Source organism: Gobius niger (assembly GCF_951799975.1).
Source record: "Gobius niger genome assembly, chromosome: 1".
NCBI classification, from domain to species: domain Eukaryota; kingdom Metazoa; phylum Chordata; class Actinopteri; order Gobiiformes; family Gobiidae; genus Gobius; species Gobius niger.
Window position 1 is genome coordinate 14,895,981 of NC_136852.1, and position 23,836 is coordinate 14,919,816.

Below are 23,836 nucleotides of genomic sequence, written 5' to 3' on the forward strand. Positions count from 1 at the left end.
TACATTATGTCCAGTAAAAGATCCTATAAAGCCAAAAAACAGAATATTCAGGCGAAGTCACACTCAGTTCATGCACAAAGTAGCTTACTGCCACGCTGTGGGACACCGGGATCTGTGCCGTTAACGGCATCAGGAGCAGAGTCTGCCAAAAACACCCAGTGACAATGTATCAGCAGAAGCAGAAAAGCGAAGCATTAGTGTAGCCCTTAGCCATGGCTTACCTTTAAGCTAAAGCAGGCCAATAGCTATTAGCTACAGGTAACATCACCACAGTATCAGGTTCTCTCAGTCCCATTAATAATTACAACTCGCATTCATCAGCCAACTCATTTTGGAGTCTAACACAGCCGCTTCATTGAGTGATTCTGTCTTCATACTCATATTTACTACAGAAAAACTTAATGTAATTTACGCTACATTCATTTATCCATGATTTTTGCCAGTACCTGGGCTTGGTGTTCCAGTGACACCCACATCGGTTCCTGCAGAAAATAAAATACCTTAATCAGAATCAGAATAATTTATTAATGGCCACATAACAGAGTTGGTGGAATTTGTTTTCGGTACAGCATATTATGCTCACGTCTCCTGTGTCAGTCACATACAGATAGTCAATGCAACATTACAAACAACAGATTTAGGTACAGTTACTATAGGCATTTGTTTAGTGTCAGTATGGCAGATGGGAAAAAACTGATGGTTAATTACAGATTCAGTGTTGCTCAAATCGTTACCTGTTGGTCCACCACTTGTGCCCCCAGGAACTACAAAGCCGTGCGGCAGACCCCCGACTCCTGTACCGGGTGTAGCTCCTGGAGCAGGCAGTCCTTCTCCTGTGACACTTCCTAAACCATGTGCAAAAAAAATCATGATTGCTTGAGGGTCTTGACACAAAAGGGCATTCTTCTCACAAATCACAAATGTTAAGGGAGCACTTACCATGTTTTGGTGGTTTGACACCTCCAGGATACTGACCTACGGAAAAACAAGATGGCATATGTTAAAAACATAGTTATAATGCAGCGCAGTGAGTGTAGATACTGGTTAAATGCACCTCCGGGAACGAAACCAGGTACAACTCCTCCAGCTCCTCCTCCTACAGCACAAACACACACATCAGTTTCAGCATATTTCAGCTAGTTTCTCTACAGAGATTAATACAGTATAACTTAACTTAACTGAACTTAACATAACAAGGTTATATAAATAATTTTATACCATATTTAGCAGCCTTGGCAGCAGCAGAATATTGCCCTCCAAATGGTCTGCCTCCTGCCCCCACTCCAGTGCCAATATCTTTGAAAGAAAACACATTTGGTTTGATTACAAATTCAGGTTTTGATATAATAAGTAACTGATTTAGTAGATTGCTTTCATGTTGACTTACTCCCGTAGCCAGTGCCAGGCAACACTTGTCCAGTTCCTACAGGGACTCCGCCTGCACCTACACCTGTTAAGAAAAAAACAACTGGTTATCAAAAATAATAATCAGTTAAGTTCCTATAATAATGTATGGTTTACATCAGGGGTGTCCAAATTTTCCATCAAGAGCCACATAGTGAAGTGTATACAGCATGGGGGGCCACAGATCAGGGTTCAGCGTATTCAAACATTTCCCACACCTTTATTTAGGGCTGGAAACACAATGCCAGCTCTGTCTCACAATCAAATGTTGTTTGTTTGTATACTTTATTGTCCTCATAGGGAAATTGTCCTCTGCATTTAACCCACCCTTCGATGCCACTGAGGCAGTGCCACGCCTGGGGACCCATCTCCGTGATGTGGAACCAGGCTGATGGTCAGAATCACCTGGCTGGAGGATTCACTATTGCACATGTTTATAATGGTAGGGGAAACCGGAGTACCCGCAGGAAGCCTACGCAGACACAGGGAGAACAGGCAAACTCCACACAGAAAGGCCCCGTCCTGGTATGAATCGAACCCGGGACCTTCTAGCTGTGAAGCGGAGGCGCTGTCCGCTGTGCAACTGTGCCGCCCAAAATGTTGGTCCTTGAGGGTTTAATTATTACACTTGCAATAAAAAGTATTATGTCTGGTGATATCTGCTAACTCAACAAGAAGCTTGAGGACCACTGAAAATAAGTCTGAGGGCCGCATTTGGCCCATGGGCCACACTTTGGGCACCCCTGGTTTACACAGATTGAAGCCATTACACTTTTATTGTTGTTATAAAAAATATAAAAATGCTTACCGTACTTTGGTGGTTTGGCTCCAGATGCTAAAGCAAACCAAAATAATTATACATGTGAACCCAAATGCATTGAATTACAGTTCTAATAGACAAAAAAGTGCCTCAGACTCACATCCGTAGCCAGGAAAATATGGGCTTCTTGCTGGAATAGGTCCCCCTGGAACAACCCCAGTTCCCCCTGGGACACCTGATTAGAAATTTTCATCAGGAGCTGTTTTGCATTATCTTTAAAAATAAACATAACATTTTCAAGAGACCATATTTAGCAGCTTTGGCAGCAGCAGAGTACTGTCCGCCACCCAGACCTCCACCTGGGACACCTCCACCTGGGACAACTCCTGGGACAACTCCAGGGACATAACCTCCTCCTAACTGTCCCGCAGCCCCTACGGCAGATATTACGTCAAAACAAACATAATAACTGTACAAACTGGAATGCTCCTTTACCATATTTAGCAGCTTTAGCAGCAGCATTGTATTGTCCACCGCCCAGTCCTCCACCCAGTCCTCCACCAGGGACACCACCAGGGACACCTCCAGGGACATAACCTCCTCCTAACTGTCCACCAGCAGCTGTAGCAGATATTACGTCAAAACAAACATAATAACTGTACACATTGAAATGCGCCTGTACCATATTTAGCGGCTTTAGCAGCAGCATTGTATTGTCCACCGCCCAGTACTCCACCCAGTCCTCCACCTGGGACACCACCAGGGACACCACCAGGGACACCTCCAGGGACAAAACCTCCTCCTAAATGTCCACCAGCAGCTGTAGCAGATATTATGTCAAAACAAACATAACAACTGTACACATTGAAATGCGCCTGTACCATATTTAGCAGCTTTAGCAGCAGCATTGTATTGTCCACCGCCCAGTCCCCCCCCCGGGACTCCTCCAGGGACACCCCCTGTCGCCCCAAAGCCTCCTCCTGCTCCTATGCCACCGGTTCCAACCTGTCCTCCAACACCTATTGAAGATATTCAAAAAAGCTCATAAAGTTTTAAAACTTATTATGACACCGAAATCATATACAATTAGATATACTACAAAAAGACAATTAAAACACCTTGAAAACACTATAACCAATAAAACTGTGGCTAAAACTATTGCTAACATTTGAAAAATATAAGCCACAGTGGGCAATGAACATACAAATTTATATCAAGCCCCGTGCAAACCCATTCCATTGCACCCAATCCAAGTTATGATGTTTTTGGACACTTGTTTAGATCTGCACACATTACAGAAAGATATACCCTCCAAATAATCATGTGGGCTGTTTTTTATAAGAATAAAAGTGAATAATAGAAACTCTCTGAAGACACTATATACAGTATTCTAGTATATAGTATTACTCTACCATATTTAGCAGCTTTGGCAGCTGCAGAGTATTGTCCACCACCGAGACCTCCACCAGGGACACCTCCAGGGACACCTCCAGGGACACCTCCAGGAACACCACCAGTCCCTCCATAACCTCCATAACCTCCATTCCCTCCATAACCTCCAGTCCCTCCATAACCTCCAGTCCCTCCATAACCTCCACCTCCGAATCCAGCTGTTCCCAGCTGTCCCCCTACACCTGTAGCAGAAGATTGTATTTTACGCTTCTCAAAAATCATAAATCTCATATTGTAAAATAATAATAATAGTACCATATTTAGCAGCTTTGGCAGCTGCAGAGTATTGTCCACCACCATATCCTCCTCCAGGGACACCTCCTCCTGGGACGCCTCCTGGGACACCTCCAGGGACACCTCCAGGGACACCTCCAGGGACGCCCCCTCTCCCACCAAATCCTCCACCTCCCAATTGACCCCCAGCTCCTATTTAAGACATTGTTTAGAAACATACAAAAGTGCAGAGACAGACACACACAAATAGAACTAACCATATTTAGCAGCTTTGGCAGCTGCAGAGTATTGTCCACCGCCCAATCCTCCTCCAGGGACACCTCCAGGAACACCTCCAGGAACACCTCCTGGGACACCTCCCGGGACGCCCCCTCTCCCACCAAATCCTCCTCCTCCTAAACCACCTGTTGCCAATTGACCTCCGGCTCCTATTTAAGACATTGTTGAGAAACATACAAAAGCTCAGACACAAACACACACAGAACTAACCATATTTTGCAGCTTTGGCAGCTGCAGAGTATCCTCCACCAGGGACACCTCCTGGGACACCACCAGGGACACCTCCTGGGACGGCTCCAGCCCCTCCATAGCCTCCATATCCGCCGGTCCCAAGCTGTCCTCCTATCCCTGTACAAAATGTTCATCTAGTAAGATGCTTTTGATATTTTGGCAAAGCAAAGTTGTCATAAAGCATACCGTATTTAGCAGCTTTAGCCGATGAAACACCACCTGGGACACCCCCTATCAGACATATCGACATACAGACGCATTTAAAAACAATAACAATCAGAAATGATTTTTACTATAGTTGGAAGTTACAAAATTAATTAAATATGTGTATTGTCTTTAAATTTAGATAACAATAAAAACATAAATTTATATGATTTGTTGTCAACGGCAACACTGACCTCCAGGTAAAAATCCCCCTGTGCCACCAACACCACCAACACCGCCGACGCCACCAACACCGCCGACGCCACCGACGCCACCGACGCCGCCGACGCCACCGACGCCACCGACGCCAACACCTTATATCGCAGATAAACAAATTATTGAATGATTATTTGGTTAATTTAATCCCTTTATCCTGTGGAGTTGTCCGCCCTGTGTCCCCATCCATGCAGAATCCTATATACATGTAATTTCTGTCTATGTTCTGTCAGTTACCTGTTCCAACAGGATATCCCGGTATTGATCCAGAGCCACTTTTTCCTCCAGGAAGCCCAGCACCAGTATTTCCAAAACCCCCATAAGCTGAAGAAAATGAATATAATTTATATGTATTACGTTGTAATAAATACTGGATTTACTTGTGTTATTTTTGTTTTGTACCAAAAGGCTGTTTGCCTCCTCCAGGTTTTGCTCCATAAGCCCCTAAAACAAGCATAATATTTTTGTCATTCAGCTTATCCAGCTGCCAAAGAATCAAGTCATTAATACTGATGATCACAAATTAACATCAAAAGCATATATATTTTCTTTTATTAATAGCATGTGTGTTTTGATCAATAATAATAATAATAATAATTATCATGTGTACATTCATGTTACATTCTTAAAGCAGTATATTAATTGTATTCATATGTACATATAATGACCGACCTGGTGCTTTAGGGGATTTAAGAGGATATCCATGGAACAAGCCACTCTGACCATATCCACGGCCACCTGGTAATGGACACAGAGACTAGTACTTTCCAAAGATTAAAATAGGCCTATGGTAAGCAGTATGCAGCGAGTCCAACCTGGTCCAACCCCACCCTGTCCTCCTCCTGCAACTGTGTGACAGAAAAACAAGCTATTCAAATGATCTACAAATATCTGTTTTAAAAGTTACTCGAAACTGCTTGATTCTCACCTGATTTTGGATTCAAGCCAGTCCCAGTGGGAACTCCAGGAAGAACTCCACGCCCCGCGTAGCCTGCAGGAAAAGACAATTTGAACAGATAATGTCACAATGTCACATCCATTTAGTTTATATTTGTAATAGTTTCCAAAGAGTTGCAAGAACAATCGTTGATATCAGATAAAAAACAAGGCCCTTTAAACACTCAGTTGCAATTTCCAATAACAAGCCCATAATCACGCACCTTGTCCAGGAACTAACCCCCCTTGGTAGAGTCCAGGCACGGCCACACCTGCCACATTCAGACACAGCCATTAACCTTTGCATGTTTGAATAAATGACATATTTTCCTGGTTCCATACTCAGACAAGATGCAGTCAGCGGAACCTGCTGCTTGTTTTGTTTTACTCTGTTTTCCCCAATGCACTCATGGAACATAACATTAATTTGTTGTGACTGGGCTGCACGCAGAGCTGCGTTTTGTCTGACAAGTGAATGTTATTTAGTTTTGATTTCATTAGACCTGGCACTTTGGCAGCCTTGCTCCCCGCTCCACCAGCCGTCCCGCCAGGAAGCCCTGTCTGAGGGATTAGAGGTGCTGAAACGAAAAGACGAATGTATTCTTGAATTGAGAATGTAAAAACTGGCACCAAGACAGTATAAGGTTTTAGTAATGCAGCATGCCTAAACATCCAGCGCCTCGAGGTCCAAGGCCTGTTCCCGCTCCAAAAAGAATATGAATAGGTTGCGTTCAGTTCATTCAATTTGATGTCATAATGTTAGATGGAGGACAGGGCCCACAGGACGTAATTTGATATTGTTCATGAACATCAAGTTGAACATTTAGCCCATTTCCAGGGGATATTGGGCTTTTTATAGGAGTTTGACCAATTTGTGTACAATTATGTTTTTGTGCAGTTTCTGGAAAATGTAATATCTTGCAAAAACAATATCTAATCATATCTAGATCATAGTTTTGAAAAAGCGACCTAAAGCAACGTGAATATTTTCAGATCAAATCAAATTCACTTTATTTACCCGTGAAACTTCACTTGCATAGGAAAAACAGCACATGCACAGACATACAGTAAAACACCACAATCATGTGCTACAACAAATACATTAAAAACAATAGGCCTGGTCATAGTGAGAGTGTGTGAGGGGTCTGTGGAGATCTGGAGTCAGAAATGGTACTGAGTGGCTGCTGATTCTCACCTATGATTTTGTTGTTGATTTTGCTTATTTTATAGAGCGAGTTGCGCTGAGTGAGAGTGAGTGAACCAAACCAAGCAGTGATGTTGAATGTGAGGATGGATTCAATAAAACATTAATCGAAAGCGGTGAGAATAGATGGTTAGACCTGTAGTTTGCGAAGCTTACGGAGAAAAAAGAGGCGTTGTTGACATTTTGAAAATATGTGTTCAGCGTTGAGTTGGAATGTGAGTTTATGGTCGATGATGGAGTGAAGGTATTTGTTTGAATGAACCTTTTCAATCACTTTGCTGTCGTCTAGTGGAAATGAATGGTCAATGTCAGGTGATGATTGTCACATTATAATGAAGCATAATGGGAGCTTCCTCATTAGAAGCTTCTCTTATTCAAATTCTATGTGTGTGTTTGTGTGTGAGTTTTATGTTTTTTAACAAATAATAATATATATCTTGTTGACGTGTGAAGACTTTTACACTCCTATACAAATATTTCAATGACTCAAGTGGCCAGTAGAGGGCCCCGTGTTACTGCTCGCTACATGTGCCCACCTTGACCTCATCAGACAGGGTTTTGGAACTCCTGAGGTAGCTGATCCGCTCTGTAAGTCTGTCCTCAGTCCGTGATCAAAAGTAACAAGGTTAATACATTGTGCAATCAGGACAGCTAACCAGAACGCATGGCATCTGCCTCGCCTCATCAAATGCCTCATTTCCCCTCGCCATACCCTCATCCAGGAAATGAGCTGTCAGTTTCACTTTCACAGCAACTTGGCAGCACAATAAAATTCACTTGTGTATATTTTTTCCCCATTATTTGAACAAATCTAATCCTAAACAGTCCATAGTTCTTTGCAAAGACTGACAGTAAGTATGTGACATGTAGTGAGGAAATGTTTGGCAGTAACATATCTTATTTGTACTGCCAAAACAACATCCTGTTATTGAGTCTCATTAAACAGACATAGAATCATTAAGTTTGTTCATTGTTAGTTATTATTTATTTTTCTACGATGACAAGGGGTCAAGCTTAGGTACTAAGGGACTTCTTATTGTTGTGTTACATAAGAGAGAATGATATGCGTAAGTGAGGAGCTAGATGATTGTACCTGCGAGGAGTAAAAGAGGCCCCCCTGCACCTGCGAGCATAGGAAAACTATTTATGAGTTCGTTTTCCTGTCTGAGAGGCAGGCAGATACAGGTCATACTCGGTTAGATTTGCTTAAGCACTGTACATACATACTCTTTGAAGTAAGAACAGTTTTTATCCTACAGAATGTTTAACCTTTACGTGATTAATATTATTAATGCTCTTACTTGAGTAAAAACCTACATTGATAAATCTATGACAAGTTTCCATGAAAAGAACTTCGTAGCTTTAGTGCTTCACCAATTTTATGGCATATTCTTTGGAAATATTTACCATTGTTTTGTTTACGAATTTTCTCACAACTAAAAATGTGATCAAAATGTGAAACAGTTGCTTATTGCAGAATTATAATTTACACCACATAAAAAATAGTTAAAACTTAGTCTAGTTTGTTTGATCAACATGAGCTCATAAAAAAAAAGAAAGAAATTAAAAATATTCTGTACTACTTTGACTTTTTTTTTTGTTATTTGGATGTCAACTTTTACAACTAATTTAAGCTGCACTCATTGAATTATTCAAACTGTGGGAGTCGTGTAGTTATATATAAACAGTATAAAATCTCAGCTGTTGCCTAAACGAGTTTCTTGCTCACAGACCATCCCACAAATCAACCTTTAGCCTCTGACTTCCTGATTCGCGCAGGAGGAAAATGGACTATCGTCAGAAATGTCACATTTACAAGGAGTAAACCACCTTATACAGTAAATACCTCGTTTTGCAGGTTTCTGTCCCGCTCCTGGGTACAACCCTCCAGCCCCTCCTCCATATCCACCATAACCACCTGTATACAAAAAGGGAACATCTCAGAGTGCAGTTGTACAAGTTCAAAGTGAATCAAAAGTGCATGTGACATCAGCGTCCATATGTAATCTTAGTAATGGGAACACACCTCCCCCAAGTCCTCCAGCTCCAAGACCCCCTCCTCCAAGTCCTCCAGCTCCAAGACCCCCTCCGCCAAGTCCTCCAACTCCAAGGTTGCCATATCCTTGATGAGAAGGAAAATGACAAAATGAGTGAAGAGAAAGAAAAACAATGTAGAGCAAATGGTCAGTGGGCCAAAAGCAGTCAGAGCAGAGCAGGGTCGTAATAAGTCACCGTTCATCCAGTCCATGCTAAATGGCCTTCACAAAATACAAACGCATTTCAATCACTCATCGAGGCATTATCCTGGATCAGCGGACACGCCATACTATACTTCTGCCTTTAGAAAAATAACATACATAAAGTAAATATCACATAATATCATCTGTAGCTGATTAGCTGAAATTGGAAGCACACACAAGCTCATTGTGAACACAGTGAGAAAAAGGTCGGTCCAAACTAGCTGGAAAACATCAGAGTCAAAACAACAAGATCTGTCCAACTTGTGATGCCGAGTTGAAGGTGCAAGCCCCAGTTCATTTTTAAATGCTGGAAACAAAAATGTGAGCAATATGTGTATAAAAACAACACCAGAAAATACTTCTTATTAACATCTTAGTATTGCTATGTTGTCCCTACGCTACGCTAAAACAATGGATACTTTCTAAGAATCTAACTTTCTGCATAAGACGATAAAAGAGCTTTTACTATTAAAATGTTCGTCCTCCCTAAGTGGTCTTTCTACACGTGGAGAATCACTTAAACCTCTCTGACATGCTCTCCAAAGGTCATCGGGAATAAATCTTGTGTACCATTATTTTAAAGCATTATCAACACACGTCTCTGACTTCAAATAAAAATGGGGTGAGCCTGGATTCCTGAATGATTGCCAGAGAGGGACATAACGTACACAAGCTCCAGCCAGCCGCTTATTTCACCAGAGAAATGTGTGAAACCACCAGCTCATGAGAGAAGCGATGAGGGTCAGAGCGGATTGGAGGGTGTAGTTCTCTGGAGTGAGGCCAGCGGACAGGCAGGTAAGAGCAGGAATGCGATGGGAGAGGCGTGGGCTTCACAAAACAAATGGGCAGCGTTTGATAAGGCCCTCCAAACTGTTCGCCAAGACTCTTAGCTAAAGACGAAGTGAGAGATAACTTGTCTCCTCTGGGCTTACAGTGACACGAGTGATCAATTCATTTATAAATCACACAGTTGAGAGGCCAATCATTCCTCCCACTGTCTGCCGCTGAGAACAGAAATCAGTCTCTGTCATCTCTTTTGTGGCTAACAGATCCATAGCATGCAGCATTTGTGTATATTGGTGAAAAAAGGGGGGGTGAATGTGATTTGTAGAGCACTTTACAAGCTTGACAAGCATCTCTAAGTGCGACACTGTAGTCATAATTTATTCACTCCTCACACTATGGCAGCAGGCTATTATTGTAGTTACAGCTGCTCTGGAGCAGATGGACGAAAGTGAGGCTGCCAATCTGCACCAAAGAGCACGGATAATGGTACAATAGTCTGCTCGGGAGGGACTTTCTGCTTGATTTTCATGACACAAATTAGGGTTAGGAACAAGGATAGGGTTAGGATTAGGGTTATTTATATATTTAGACAAACCAACTCATAGCTCTATTATTTGCCATGGCAACGTGTAAACAGGCAGCAACCACCCTCTCTCTTGGTACAGCTGCACTTTTTAGCTTTTTCTACGAACTGCATTTGCGGTTTCTGTATTCCACATTGTTTTACTGGATACTTTTGTACGTCTTTGCCATGTTTTTTGAGGGGATCTGTGGATTTTTTCACTGCAGAGAGTCCATAACGGTCCAGAAGAAAGCAGCTTTTTACAAGTAAACAGCAGCTTATCAGCTAAACCCATTTAAGACCCACACATTCTTCTTCTGAGACACCGAAGAGGCACCAAGAGCCCTCTACACCTGCAGCACAGTGGAGGCATCACAAGAGGAGCAGGAAACACAAAAGGGACAATTGAGGAGGTATTCGGGCAAGACTCACAGCTGAGCCACACATGCCTTCTATTGTTCTGGCTAATGGACGTTCACTGGGGAATAAAACAGATTAACTGCTAAGGGCTTCCCAGAAGATGTGAAGTGGAGCTGTTGTGGAGCGAAGTGAGTGGAGGGAGCTGCGCAGGATGAAGAGGAATAAGGAGGCAGAGCTGACCAGTGCAGGACACCACACTCTGAAACAGGGACAAACTCAGGAGGCGGTGCACTGTTTCAGGGGATCAGAAGAGACTGAAGGCAGCCAGCCAGGTTTCCACCAGGTGATTTGATTTCCTCTAAACCAAAAACATGCTGGTCAGGTTGACCCACAATGGCAGCGTGGCTCAATCGCAGCAGCTCAGGACCAACACCTGAACACTATTTTGTTGTACACTTGTACAATGACAAATAAAGCACTTACTTATCTATCCAAAATCGCAGCAGACTGTTCCTCCTGAGCAGACTATCTAGCACTAACCCACTCACCACTCACTACATTCATCCACAGACAATATATGGGTCAAGTGTCTTGTATGGACACAGCAGCAGGTGGAACCTTTTGTAAAAGTATCTTTACTCTAAAATCGAATTAGCATTTTTCTTGCAAAACATAATCATTACACAATGCACGTTGCACATTAAGTAATGAACATCTGTCTAGTCTCGGGCGGCAAATGAGGTCACACGTTGGTGTAATTTTTGAGTCTGTCCCAAGCCCACACAGACACAATTGCATTGGAATCTGGTGAGAAATCCATGCCAAATCCACGGGAATAACTTCACATTCAGGTGGGGAAAAGAATTCAACTATAACTGAGAAATATCTAAAACAAAAGGTTATCTTTTAAAGCCTTTCCCTTGCATATCCCACAAACATATGGTTCTCCCAATGGACCAGAAGATATTTGATAGCAACCTTGTGTCAAAGTGACTGCTGGAAGATGGCGGCCCAAGAGTGTAAATATCTCTGTCATTGAAATAGACACAAAGAGGTCATCCATCATCCCTCCCGCCTGCGATCACACGTGCACGGCCCCAGCTACATACAGTGTCTGCGAGTCAGGTTCTCAGGGTTCACAGGCACCTGCCACATTGGTTTGAGAACAAAAGACAAGATGCAGACAAGCAGAGGTTGGCCAGATATTGTGGTTGGATGAGGAAGAAACAGACATTCAGGTTTTTTCTTTACCTTCTTTATGAATAACATCACCAGAAATACAAAGAATTAGAACTTTCAAAGAAAATGTAGACATTGGCTCGCATGTCTCGGCTGATTGTACGTTTAAACAAAACTAAGGGGGGTATTTGGTACAACAGAGCTCTGTTTATTCATATTTAGCACTTCAAGTCAACAGAAACAAAAATGCTATTGTAGGCCTTGGTGAATGTACACAAACTGTTCTGTCTTAGCTCATAATATTGGAAACCTGCACCGATACAGTTTATTGCTGCAAGCCACACAAAGAAAAGCGGACATTGTCATCTCTTTGCTTTGGTGCCGTTCCCGATGTACAGTTGATTGCGGACAAGCTGAAGTATTTCTACACCACGATGCGGAGGATAATGGATAATTTTCTCAGTGACCAGGGCTTAATAGGAAGCCTAAGAGAGCAATTGAAGCAATAACCGCTTTTGGAGCTTGGTCAAAACAACCGAAGCGAAATGTCCACAGTCTGAATACGAGATGGACGATGTTGAAATCTAATACTACACAAGGGAGAACAGCATGGGCTAAGAAAACTGTAAGGCTTGAATCCAGCACTTCAGCGTATCATAGTTTTCCCCCAATGTGAATCTGAAACTATGTGTAACAGAAGCATGAAGTTTTACGTAAGGAAGGCTACTACACAGAATTGGAGGTTGTAAATAACATACATGTAATGTAATCAATAATGACACCAGGTGCAAAGGCTGTTGTAGGATAAAGTCAGTTTTGACAGTGTCATAACTCAACATTTGACCACAGGTTTTTTTTTGTGTTTAACCTTTTAACCCCAGCCTGAACAGAGCACATTGTCTCCAGTTTGGCCTTGCCCCAAAATTTAAAAGTTCTTGTTTTTCAAAAATCTACATGAAGACAAAAATGAGACTTAAATGATGTAAACACAACAAAAATGCAACAAAAACGCAACGAAAATGTGATGAAAAAGTGACAAAAATGTGATGAAAAACTGACAAAGATGTGATGAAAAACTGACAAAAATCTGATGAAAAAGCGACAAAAATATATCAAGAAAGTGACAAAAATGTGACAAAAATACATTAAAAAAGTGGCAAAAATGTGAAAAAAATGCGATGAAAAATGGACAAAAATGCGATTAAAAAAGACACTCAAAGACGTTTCACAGAAAAACAGTAATAAAATCAGACAGCACATAAAAAATAGCCTTTTTAAAGAGGCACGGAGCGGTTGGGGCAGTGAGTTCCAGAGTGTCGGGGCAGCGATGGAGAAAAAGATCTGTTTAGATCAGTTTTGTAGGCTTTAGCTTTCTAGTTAATCACTGGCCTATAGGCTCCAGTCGAGAATCTTTTAGATTTGGGTAAAGCTGAACTGGAGAAAATGCGCTCTGATGAAGTGGGGGTTGAGATTAAGGTTATAGTGTTTCATGTAACAAAAATACGTTGGTCCAATTCAGCACAAGCCTGAAGGCCAACAAACGTTCTTCAAAGAGCTGCGTTCAACCCCAGGGCAACATTAATTGATTTTGGAAACCCGTACATCTCCTTCAGTCATGTGTCTCTCTCGAAGTAAAGTTTCCCAACACAGCCGTCGTCATTAGTTCATATTGTGTTCATGTTCTGTCCTCACATGCAGTTCATGGATGGGCTGCGTGTGAAAACAAACATAAGCTTTGAATCTCACTGTGGAAATATCCAGATTGCACTCTACTGGGATTATGAAAGATCCCCCGTTTTCTGAACCAGCTGAACACAAGAGTCATATGTTTGTTCATATATTTCTCCTTTGCGACTCCAGGAGAAAAGAAGTGGCACATGACCAAACAAGTAGAGGAGGCTCGATAAGATAGAAAATGCCTTCTGCCAGTTTGGCTTTTGGCAAAAGACATAATTTAAGAGAGCAAAGAATTCCATGGCAGAGATCCACTGGAACAGACGCAGCAAAAGCAGGCTTCACCCTCTGGAATGTCTATGAATATTTTAAGAAATGTTTTAATGTCTTCTCTGCATTTAAGTAATGGGGTGTCTTTGATAACATTGTCTCTCAGCACGCACATTTAAGAGGAAGTTGCTTCATGCACCACAGAAACTTTGTTCAGATTATTGTGCACGCTATCATATCGGTATTTTCAAAACAGGTGAGTGAATTGGCCTTCTTACGGGACAGAGACATGTGGGCCTATGTAAGTCGCCGTCCTTTACTGTCATGACGCCACATTCTTATATAATTATCACAGTATTTTCTTTTCCCATGTTGGAGAATCAAGCACATTCCTGGACGGTGAGGCAAAGCAGGAATAATTGTGAAATGAAAAGAGAGACTGCATGACACAAATAGACATTCAAAGCCACTAAACATCCTCAATAGCTCAGCTCTTTTCAGCCATATTATACACTATGGACACTGACCAATAGTTACACATACGGCTGGAAATGTTTGAAATCATATATTTGTGATCTATGCTAACCAACCAAATCTCTTTTGCTATTGTAATCACTAGAAATGCTCTTAAATAGTCGTTCTCATTTGGTGGATGCATGAGCTTAAATATAGAAACTGCAGTAAGACCTGAGGTGGCAGTAGCGAGTATAAAAATGTGAACTTCCATCTAGTCCCTTTAATAAAACCTTTTCGTAGTCCATCTGGGGGTAATACAAGTGTTAACGGAATGATTTCAGGGGTCTTTCATCCCCCCCGGTGTCTTTGGCCAGAAAAACACCCTTGCAACTTCCCAGCCTCCGGTTCCGAGGTGCAATACACATTAATAGAATCACAAAGAAGAAGCTTTAGCAGTGTTTACAGCCAAGTTTGAGTGGAAAAATGTATCTCCATTGTGTAATTGGATGTACAATATCCCTCTCTCCCTTTGTCTTTTCTGTCAACGTAGTATTTACTCTCATGGACAATTAATGAGTAAAAAAACGCACGAGTTACTTAGTTCTGCTTTCAGATCAAAGCTTGATTTTCTGAGAGGAAATGCTAAAATCTGATGTTATTTACCATTACCGGGTCAAAATGTTAGTTAAGGATGATGATCTTTCAGTCGACGCCTTAGTGACTGGAGTCATATCTCCGAATAGAGGTAGAAAAGATAATGTGAATCCACTTCTCCCCCACTCTCGGTAACTATTACAATTGGTATAGTCTGTTTGTAGAGATATCTTTCAAACCAAACAGAAACACTAACCCTGTACACAATCTTTGCCACACTCCACTGTGTAAGCAATAGAAACCATATTGTCGTTCTAGATGCGTTTATAGACATAAAATCTGCTCTATTTCATCATGTGATAATGACTTTCACACACTGTTAAAGACACCGGACCTGCCAGCTTCAATGGGCACGAGAAAACACACTCCACGTTTGAGTCACAAGCAATCCATGCAAATTGTGTCAAATTAACAACGTCTATAAAACTCACCATTACGCGTACATGGTTGTATGAACTGCCACTGTTGCCAAGTCCTGTCTTGGCCACTTAACATCTATAAATGTCGAAGTTTATACGCCTCTTGCCAGTACGCAATCCTGTTGAGTAAAACTGTATCTGGTGCAACTTGCAAACCATGTTTTAACAATTTATACATCAATGGGATAACAAACAACAAAAGGACTAAGAAGGATTGTGGTTCGAACGGTGGACTGGAGGCAGAAACCCCCTTAGAAATCCCATGTTGGACAAAATATGTTAATTCATATTCTTTGTATCAAATGCAACTGATGTCACTGTTTACAGAGCGAATCTTGCAAAGGAGCATGTCGTTAAGTTTCCAACGAAGTGAAGATTAGATTTTTCCAAATTTTAGTTTCATGAGAGATGCAACACTCTTTGTTCTTTGCATTGTCTTCTTGGAAAGTCACGGTTGATTTGCCAACACCAAAGTCGTCAAATGAGCGTGAAAAGGCTTACCACCACAGAGCGTGGAGAGAGAATTAATGATGCAATGTCTTTGTTTGTCCAGAAAAGCATTGTATAAAACGGATTGAAATATGAGAAATCAGAAATGTTCTCTTCAGTTCATTCACCCTGTTTCCCAAAGCAGATGGTCAACACACGCATCCAACAGCAATTCCACTAAAATCTTTGTCCAGGTTTGACAAAGCTGCTCCTCTCTGAACATGCACATTAAAACACTGACGCTGTTAGAATTCGGTCTTCCCTCAAAAGCTCTCTAGTCATCACAGACTGAGATCACAGCAAAGCCATCTGAGGCATTTGATGACAACAAAAATATTCACTAGATGTCAAACATATGAGGTAAATTGGCTGAAAAATCTGTTAATCTCTACGCTGCATGTTTCTGGAGCTCCTCCAGCCCCTCCAGGTCCAAAGCCGAAGACATTTAAGCATCATTAATCTTCTCTAGTCATTAACATGTGATAAATGTCACAAAATCTAAGACAGACACGATCGTGAGGTGAGACAACGGACAACCGTGTTTAAAAAACAGTTTGAAAGACTTGGACTAAAAAGCACTGCTTAGAGAGATGCTTCTGTCAAATAAATGAATTCATACTCATTTCATATTTTTATTCATCTAACAAATTGAATAAGTGGTGTTTGACTGCCAAAACATCTTTGGAAAATTAACATCAGTGTTAAAAACATTTTATTGAATTTTTTTGGTATGCAAATTCAAAATTTAAAGGGACTATACAGAGTTTAAATATGTTAAATGCATGTATTTTCCTCCCCCTACATGTTCCGGCCATGTCCTAATGTGTAGAATGAGCTCAGACCTGTTCACCACAACTACCTCTATAATCTTGCACTGTCACTCAAAAAGTTGTTACTTCGGGTCCAAAATGCAGTCATGCATGAGCTTAATATAGAACCTGCAGTTACACATAAGACCTGAGGTGGCAGTAATGAGTATAAAATGACCAACTTGCATCTGGTCCCTTTAAATTAAATATTGCAAAAAAAACATTTCCAGTTGGCAAATGTAAAACATATCATTATTGTTTTTTAACCTGGACCTAGAGGATGGATTCATATAGACGAGGTGGTGTTTGGCTGAAGGTACTGATAAAGTCTGTAACAGTGATGTGGTCTATTGCGCTGATGTGTGCAGACAGTAATTACGCACATGCGATCAAAAGCACCTCAGCACAGCTCACTGGCAGCACATCTGCAGAGGCTTCTTGCAGACAGAGAAGACAGGTCTGCGCCTGATAACGAAGAGCATATGTGCACATGGGGATGAGACCTCTTCTCCTTTTGACTAAACACGTTCATATGGAGCTCCATCAATCAGCCTGTGTCTGAGCGAGCTCCTTGCGCAAGTCCGACGGGTGGAGTCTGACATCCACCGCGAGTGCACAAGAGTTATCACTCATTTCCACCACTACAACAGTTTCTCCAAAATCTCCAAGTCAATCCTTATTTCTTTGAGTCTGAACCGCAGAAATACAACACATCTTACAGTTTTCCTGAAGAGGGGAAACAACAAGCTTTTTCCAGCTGAAGAACCGCTCCAACAGTCGCCAATGAGCTGGAACAGAACACAAAGAACACAGGCAAACGCCAAAGCTGCCATTTAGAGGCATTTACAGTAATCACAGACCTGCACCTCCTGCTCTGGGTTTCACTGCAGATCATCCCTTAAATAAGAGAAGACAAAAGCAACCAGCTAGAAAACTCCTGTGTTAACCTCCTGCAGCAATGTAGCACTTAATGGTACAGGAACTAGATCATCTCAGGCTTTTACAATTACTTTACACACTTTCATCTTTGAATTTCATATTTTATTATAACTAAAATAAGAGGTTTGTCAAGTAAATACCAATAGTTACACAAACTTAAAGTGAGAAAAGGTTTCACTTCTCCCTCTTTCATTCTGGTGACCAGAGCACAGCAGAATATGAGATTCTGAAGTCTCAATCATACTCCCTTGGTTAAATAAAGAACAAGTAAATACGCAAAGTAAGAGGAACTAATCAGTGGGCAAGTGATCGAGTGAGCGCTGCTGTGTGTTCGGAAAGTGATCGAGTCAGGTGCTCTTCAAGGATCCATGTGCAAAATCCTTATTTTGAGAGGAGGGAGGAGGTCCGACAAAGAAGAAGAAGAAGAAGAAGAAGAAGAAGAAGAAGAAGAAGAAGAAGAAGAAAAAAAAAAAAAAAAGGAGAAGAAGATGAAAAAGAAGAAGGAGAAGGAGAAGAAGGAGAAGAAGAAGGAGAAGAAGGAGAAGAAGAAGGAGGAGAAGATGAAGAAGGAGAAGAAGGAGAAGAAGAAGGAGAAGAAGATGAAGAAGAAGAAAAAGGAGAAGAAGAAGATGAAGGAGAAGAAGGAGAAGAAGAAGAAAAAGATGAAGAAGGAGAAGTTGGAGAAGAAGGAGAAGAAGGAGAAGAAGATGAAGAAGAAGAAGGAGAAGATGAAGAAGAAAAAGGAGAAGAAGAAGAAGGAGAAGAAGAAGGAGAAGAAGGAGAAGAAGAAGGAGAAGAAGGAGAAGAAGATGAAGAAGAAGGAGAAGAAAAAGAAGTAGAAGATGAAGAAGAAGAAAAAGAAGAAAAAGAATAAGAAAAAGAAGAAGGAGAAGAAGGAGAAGAAGAAGGCCTTTATTTATATAGTGCCTTCCACCGACATAGTCACAAAGCGCTTAACAGTCACTCCATACTCGATGGTGTTCAGTTTCCCCAGTATAAAATGTGGAGAAAAAAAGAAAAAAGCTGTGGAACAACTCCATTACCTGTTGAGTTACTGCTGGTAAATACATTTAACTCACCGTGGTGTCCAAGTGTTTTAATGTGAACATAACTCCATTAGTTTATAACTGCTGCTAATCCCATGATGCTTAGCGATATGACATCACCTACCCGAACTCCATTGTTTCGGGACACCAACGCGTTTCAACCAATTAGGTCTTCATCAGGGCAGACAGAGGAACTGAACAGCAAACATAAGCTGTGCTGCAAAGTGAGAACAACCACAAATGGGATCATCGGAAGAGGTTTGGTGAAAGTGTCTGGACGTCAAAACAGAATCTTCATAGACTCCTCTGAGATGGACTTGCACGGGGAAGATTATGTTCTTGAAACTGGTGTGAGCGTCACATCAACAGCTGCAAAAATCCTTTTACTCCAACATATTTGAAATGCGAATGGGGCCCAGGTTGCTCTAAACAGAGAACCCCTGATATAGGCCCTTTAACACAGAGCTGTAACGCTGGATGTTGCACATAATACCAGCAAATGATCAAACTAGAAACAAACCCAGTATATTTTTTTACTGGGTGGGTTAAAATTCCTCTTTACTGAGGTTGTAATAAAAGGTGTTCAAAATAAATAAACATTTCAGACATGGATTGGGCACGTCTGGGGACAGTGAATTCAATAATACTTTGACAGATTGTTCTTGGCTCTTTCTCATGGATGATGTGTTGTAGCCTGCAGGTACAGAGCAAAATTACACCACATGTACTCTTTTCCTTCTCATCTTAAAGAGACAAGTGTCAATCTCAAGAGACAGTCCCGCCCAGAAGCACGTTTCCTAAATCCGAAACAGACTGTGGTAATGCTAAAATGCTATTACCGCAACAGCAACCTCCATGTTCTCCATTAACCGACTTCACGCTGCCTCACGACGACAAAAAACAAACCGGCCGAAGCCAAGTTTATGCAATTGAACAGAGAATATCCATGTTTGCATGAGGGAACACAGGGAAGCAGAATTTGCCCTACAGCTGTTCATGAAGAGAAAGTTCCTACTCTGGAGCTTTCGGGTTATTGTCAACGTGAGACGCTGACAGGCCTCACAATTAGGCCCAACATTTACAAGGTCTCGCATGATTTACGCCACAATCCATTGTAGTCACGCTACTCATTGAAACGCTGCTGTTCTCCATTACTGACCACGCAAGGTGTGTATCCAAAAAGGAATGCATGGCAACTTTCAAGAATATATGAATTATTTGTAAAAGATAAGCCATGAAAAAGTAAGATTACTTTGTATTTTGGCATGCGAGATAACATGGCTCAAGGCTTACCTGCTGATGAACTACCATTTTTTTATGGTTTAGGAGAGAAATGGCTTCCAAATATGGATTAAAATTGGCCTTCAGACAGCATTCTACATCTGGACGGTGTGCTGTGAGCAACTTAATATAATTTAGAACACAATGAGAGAGTGAAGAAGAGGAAGACAGCACCCCGGAGATTAAAGCACACAGATGTAATGTCCCCTATAGGATTCATGTAGATATTGTGCTTAACTTTTACTTCAGCCTTTAGTCCAACTGAACAATGTCTTTGTCTTGCAAGACTTGTGTGAGCGCTCGAACACACTCAAAAGCTGGGGCTGTGATTCCCCTGCAATGCACAGCAACGCCAGCCAAAATCAACTTCCACCAAATTCTGGATATTAGGTCATCTTTGAGAAATGGCTGTGGGGCAACTGTTTTTTAAGGTCAGAGGTGGGGCCGTGCTGGGCGACCTTTCTGTAACCCACCGCGAGTCTTATCAGGATTACAAGACGATTGCTTGTTTCCTTATCTACGCAAACACGTAGAGGTCGATTGTATCAGCAGTGCTTTAGGAAATTAAGGGCCGCTTGCGCCGCTCAGCATCGCAGCAGCGTCGATGCCGTGACTGAATTACAGCAAAGAAAATATTTGCAATGCAGTATCTGAGAAAGAGGCCTTTGCAAATTTCAACTGGGAGGTTTCCAGATATTGTGAGGGGTCTTGCATTACAATAACATTAATCAGCGCGTTGGCACCATTGTTTGGCAGGTGATGATGGCAATTTGCACTTTCTGCCAATCACTGCGGCCCACTCCTGCAGAGGATGGAGTAGTGGAATCAGTGTGTATGGTCCCCCACCCAGTTAGGACACCCCAAACTGCTGCCAAGCCAGCGCAGCTCAACCAAACAATGTGGCGATAATAAAGAACAGGCAACGACCAACCGCACTTTTTGAACTGGGGCAGATACTTGAGGAGCTGGTGTACGTTAACTCACATTTATGTTGATCTACTTCACCCGATTGGAAAAATATAACGGTACGGCAGTCACATAGCTAGGTGCAGACTAAGGATATTCATACAGCGTTCACACAGCATCTCTACTCCATCATTATGGTCTGCTGTTTGTATTTACAATCATAATTAAATCGTGCTGACATACCTTGTTTAGGAGGCTTCACGCCTTGTCCTAAAACAAATAAACAAACAAACAAAAAAAAACATTGGTGGCACTTTTCTTCACAGAACAGTCATTTTGTGGTTAAAGGATGGAAATAGCATGGTGCCTAAAAATGTATTGACATGGTAAATACATTTTTCATATTTACTGACCAGGTACAAGTCCTCCGTACCCCAGTCCACCAGGTCCCACTCCGCCGGGAACAAAGCCTTGGCCTCCACCTCCATAACCTGGAACTAAATATTATGATTATATATTATTGTAATAAACAAAATGCATTTTCGTTTGAAAGACAATCCATTTTTCCATTATGGATATCTCTCTTGGACATTTCATGCTTAATGGGGCTATAAACCTGCATTTTTGGGCCCTTTTTTGTGTGTGTACAGACAAGACGATGGATGAGTAAGGCTTGGAGCCCCCTGGTGGCAGCTGAAAGAATTAACGATAGTAGACGAGATGAAAGCAATAATTTTAAGCTAATGGCATGCTATAAGAATTACTTTATTGATCTTCAAAGGGAAATTCACAGTGATGGCGCCATGATAAATGCACTCTATTGTGCCGCCATTATTGGTTTATGGACTTTAAGAATGCTGAAGACACTTCTGGGTTCTATTACGCAAAGTGATCCAGGAAATACAAATCCGAGAAAGAGAGATGACCAAATTAAACAGGATTACCCAAAACAGTGTGAATGAAGCAAAACACTGCAGGGAACCATATAACAAAAGCCAATTTTGAAGGATATGTCCCATAGTTTAATAGTTTAATAGTCGTGCAGTGCACTACTTTATGCTGAGCGAGATGAGTATGTAAAATGTATTTTATGAATAGAGATGAACCATAAATCCAGAGTCTCACTGTACTCACCTGCAGGATTGGCTGGTTTATAGCCCCCAGGGACCCCTCCAGCAGACCCTTGTAAAACAAGAATCGGAGAATTGAGTTTCAGGGAGTGATGTAATATCATTTACGTCTCACGAATACATCATAATAGCCAGTGACGTGAGGCCTTTTAATGAAACATAGGGTTCATTTTGAAAAAGCGCTGGACCGAACATTGCAAATTTATGGTGCACATAGAAGTACAGCTGGGAAGACTCCAGCTATTTGGTACAACAAGCCCAAATCAGATCACAGAACAAAAAGCATCTATGTGAAAAGACATTCGAGCATAAAATCTTTTCCAAATGCAAAATCAGGAGGTAGATTGTTTGCAGTGGCCACAAGAAAAGTCCTGCAAACGCAAACCCAGCATCACCATGAAATAATTATATCTTATGAGACCAATTCATCTTTTTGGACAAATTGTATGCAAATGTCATTTTGTTAATATACTTTCAATTACTTTGATGTTGTTTGCTCTATTGATCTACGTCTATATATAATTTTGGCCCATCTGCTAATACCAAACAATCCTTCTATGTTGTGGTGTTCTGGATTATAGCAGCTAAACAGTTTGGACAAATTCTGAATGACTTATTTACCTGGAAAGTGGCCTGCTCCCCCTGGTCCCAGTCCAGCGCCAGGTGGTACATACACACCTACAACACACAATAGACACAATAGACATGAGCCACGCTGGCTGCCTTTTTCCCACCAGTAATTGATTTTACGGGGGAAAACGTTCCAATAGTATTCATCATCTCTGACCCAGACTTTAAACTTGCGTATAATATCTGCCTTAGGTCAAAACAGCAGAAGGGCAGGAATACAACAGGTTGGGAAATACCAAGAAGAATGGAATAAAAACTTGAATTGATTATAATAAAACTCCAATTGTTTTCATAGTGATGACGTATTGCACATAAAAGCTTCAGTTCAGACCCCCAGCTGCGTCCCCTGCGGTCACTTTTTTCGTACATGATTTCTGGCTGCACTCCAGAAAAACTCTTGAGATAGCCGTTTTGGATCCCAGATGGAGCGGCCTCCAAATTGCAAGAAGCACCAACCAAAATAAAGGAATGACCGCATCCAACTGGGACCACTAACCGCTCAAATCCAGTGGGACGGCAAAGTTAGGGCCAAACTAACAAACATGTATTTTGGAGGTGAAAAATCTGCTTTGTATCAGAGTAGAATGAAGTAGAAAGCTAAGGGGCTATAGCCAATTCATGTTCACATGTAAATGTTGATTTCAGTCCATAGAGTGTGGCCTATCGAGTATGGGGCGGCGGTGACTCAGAGTTTTGCCCTAAGGTTAGCGCTTTTATCCCAGAGGCGTGTGAATATGACTTGGTGAGTGCTCCAAATGGAAACTATAAACTATTTCAAAACAAACTACATTTAAGATTGATAAACATGGCAAAAGTGTCCAAATTCATATTCTTACAAGTAGACTACTGGCCTCTTTTGACCTTATGCTTCAGCCTTTATCTGACAAAGCAGAGAGAAAAAAGGAAAGAAATAGACAAATATGACTCTGAAGATAATATTAGAAGACTGTTTCAGATACTTGGGGCTTTTCTGTGAGGAGAAGTGAAGATCCCACAGCTCTGGACACAGGTTGCCCTGTGACACTGGGGACATGAATGCTATTGTCGACTAATGTAAACACAATGATTTGAATAAGTTTCCCATCG

The 23,836-nt window shown here is 41.5% G+C and overlaps 1 protein-coding gene across 1 annotated transcript in view; it reads right to left on the bottom strand.

Annotated features, from left to right (window-relative positions):
* Positions 1-62: 62 nt before the first annotated feature.
* The window catches only part of elna (elastin a), a 28,135-nt gene continuing 4,361 nt past the window's right edge, over positions 63-23,836 (bottom strand). The window contains exons 2-32 of the mRNA XM_079573951.1: positions 22,742-22,798; positions 22,125-22,172; positions 21,404-21,487; positions 21,234-21,260; positions 8,947-9,042; positions 8,767-8,838; positions 6,220-6,294; positions 5,941-5,988; positions 5,709-5,771; positions 5,596-5,628; positions 5,453-5,518; positions 5,183-5,224; positions 5,018-5,104; positions 4,759-4,878; positions 4,547-4,591; positions 4,340-4,477; positions 4,108-4,278; positions 3,703-3,798; positions 3,577-3,663; positions 3,046-3,183; positions 2,660-2,785; positions 2,470-2,598; positions 2,325-2,399; positions 2,213-2,239; positions 1,387-1,450; positions 1,219-1,289; positions 1,055-1,096; positions 940-975; positions 735-845; positions 447-482; positions 63-142 (exon numbers count right to left, since the gene is read on the bottom strand). Of these exons, the coding sequence (XP_079430077.1) occupies positions 69-142; positions 447-482; positions 735-845; positions 940-975; positions 1,055-1,096; positions 1,219-1,289; positions 1,387-1,450; positions 2,213-2,239; positions 2,325-2,399; positions 2,470-2,598; positions 2,660-2,785; positions 3,046-3,183; positions 3,577-3,663; positions 3,703-3,798; positions 4,108-4,278; positions 4,340-4,477; positions 4,547-4,591; positions 4,759-4,878; positions 5,018-5,104; positions 5,183-5,224; positions 5,453-5,518; positions 5,596-5,628; positions 5,709-5,771; positions 5,941-5,988; positions 6,220-6,294; positions 8,767-8,838; positions 8,947-9,042; positions 21,234-21,260; positions 21,404-21,487; positions 22,125-22,172; positions 22,742-22,798 (2,384 nt within the window). The 3' untranslated portion in view covers positions 63-68. The remainder of the gene's footprint in view (positions 143-446; positions 483-734; positions 846-939; positions 976-1,054; positions 1,097-1,218; positions 1,290-1,386; positions 1,451-2,212; positions 2,240-2,324; positions 2,400-2,469; positions 2,599-2,659; positions 2,786-3,045; positions 3,184-3,576; positions 3,664-3,702; positions 3,799-4,107; positions 4,279-4,339; positions 4,478-4,546; positions 4,592-4,758; positions 4,879-5,017; positions 5,105-5,182; positions 5,225-5,452; positions 5,519-5,595; positions 5,629-5,708; positions 5,772-5,940; positions 5,989-6,219; positions 6,295-8,766; positions 8,839-8,946; positions 9,043-21,233; positions 21,261-21,403; positions 21,488-22,124; positions 22,173-22,741; positions 22,799-23,836) is intronic.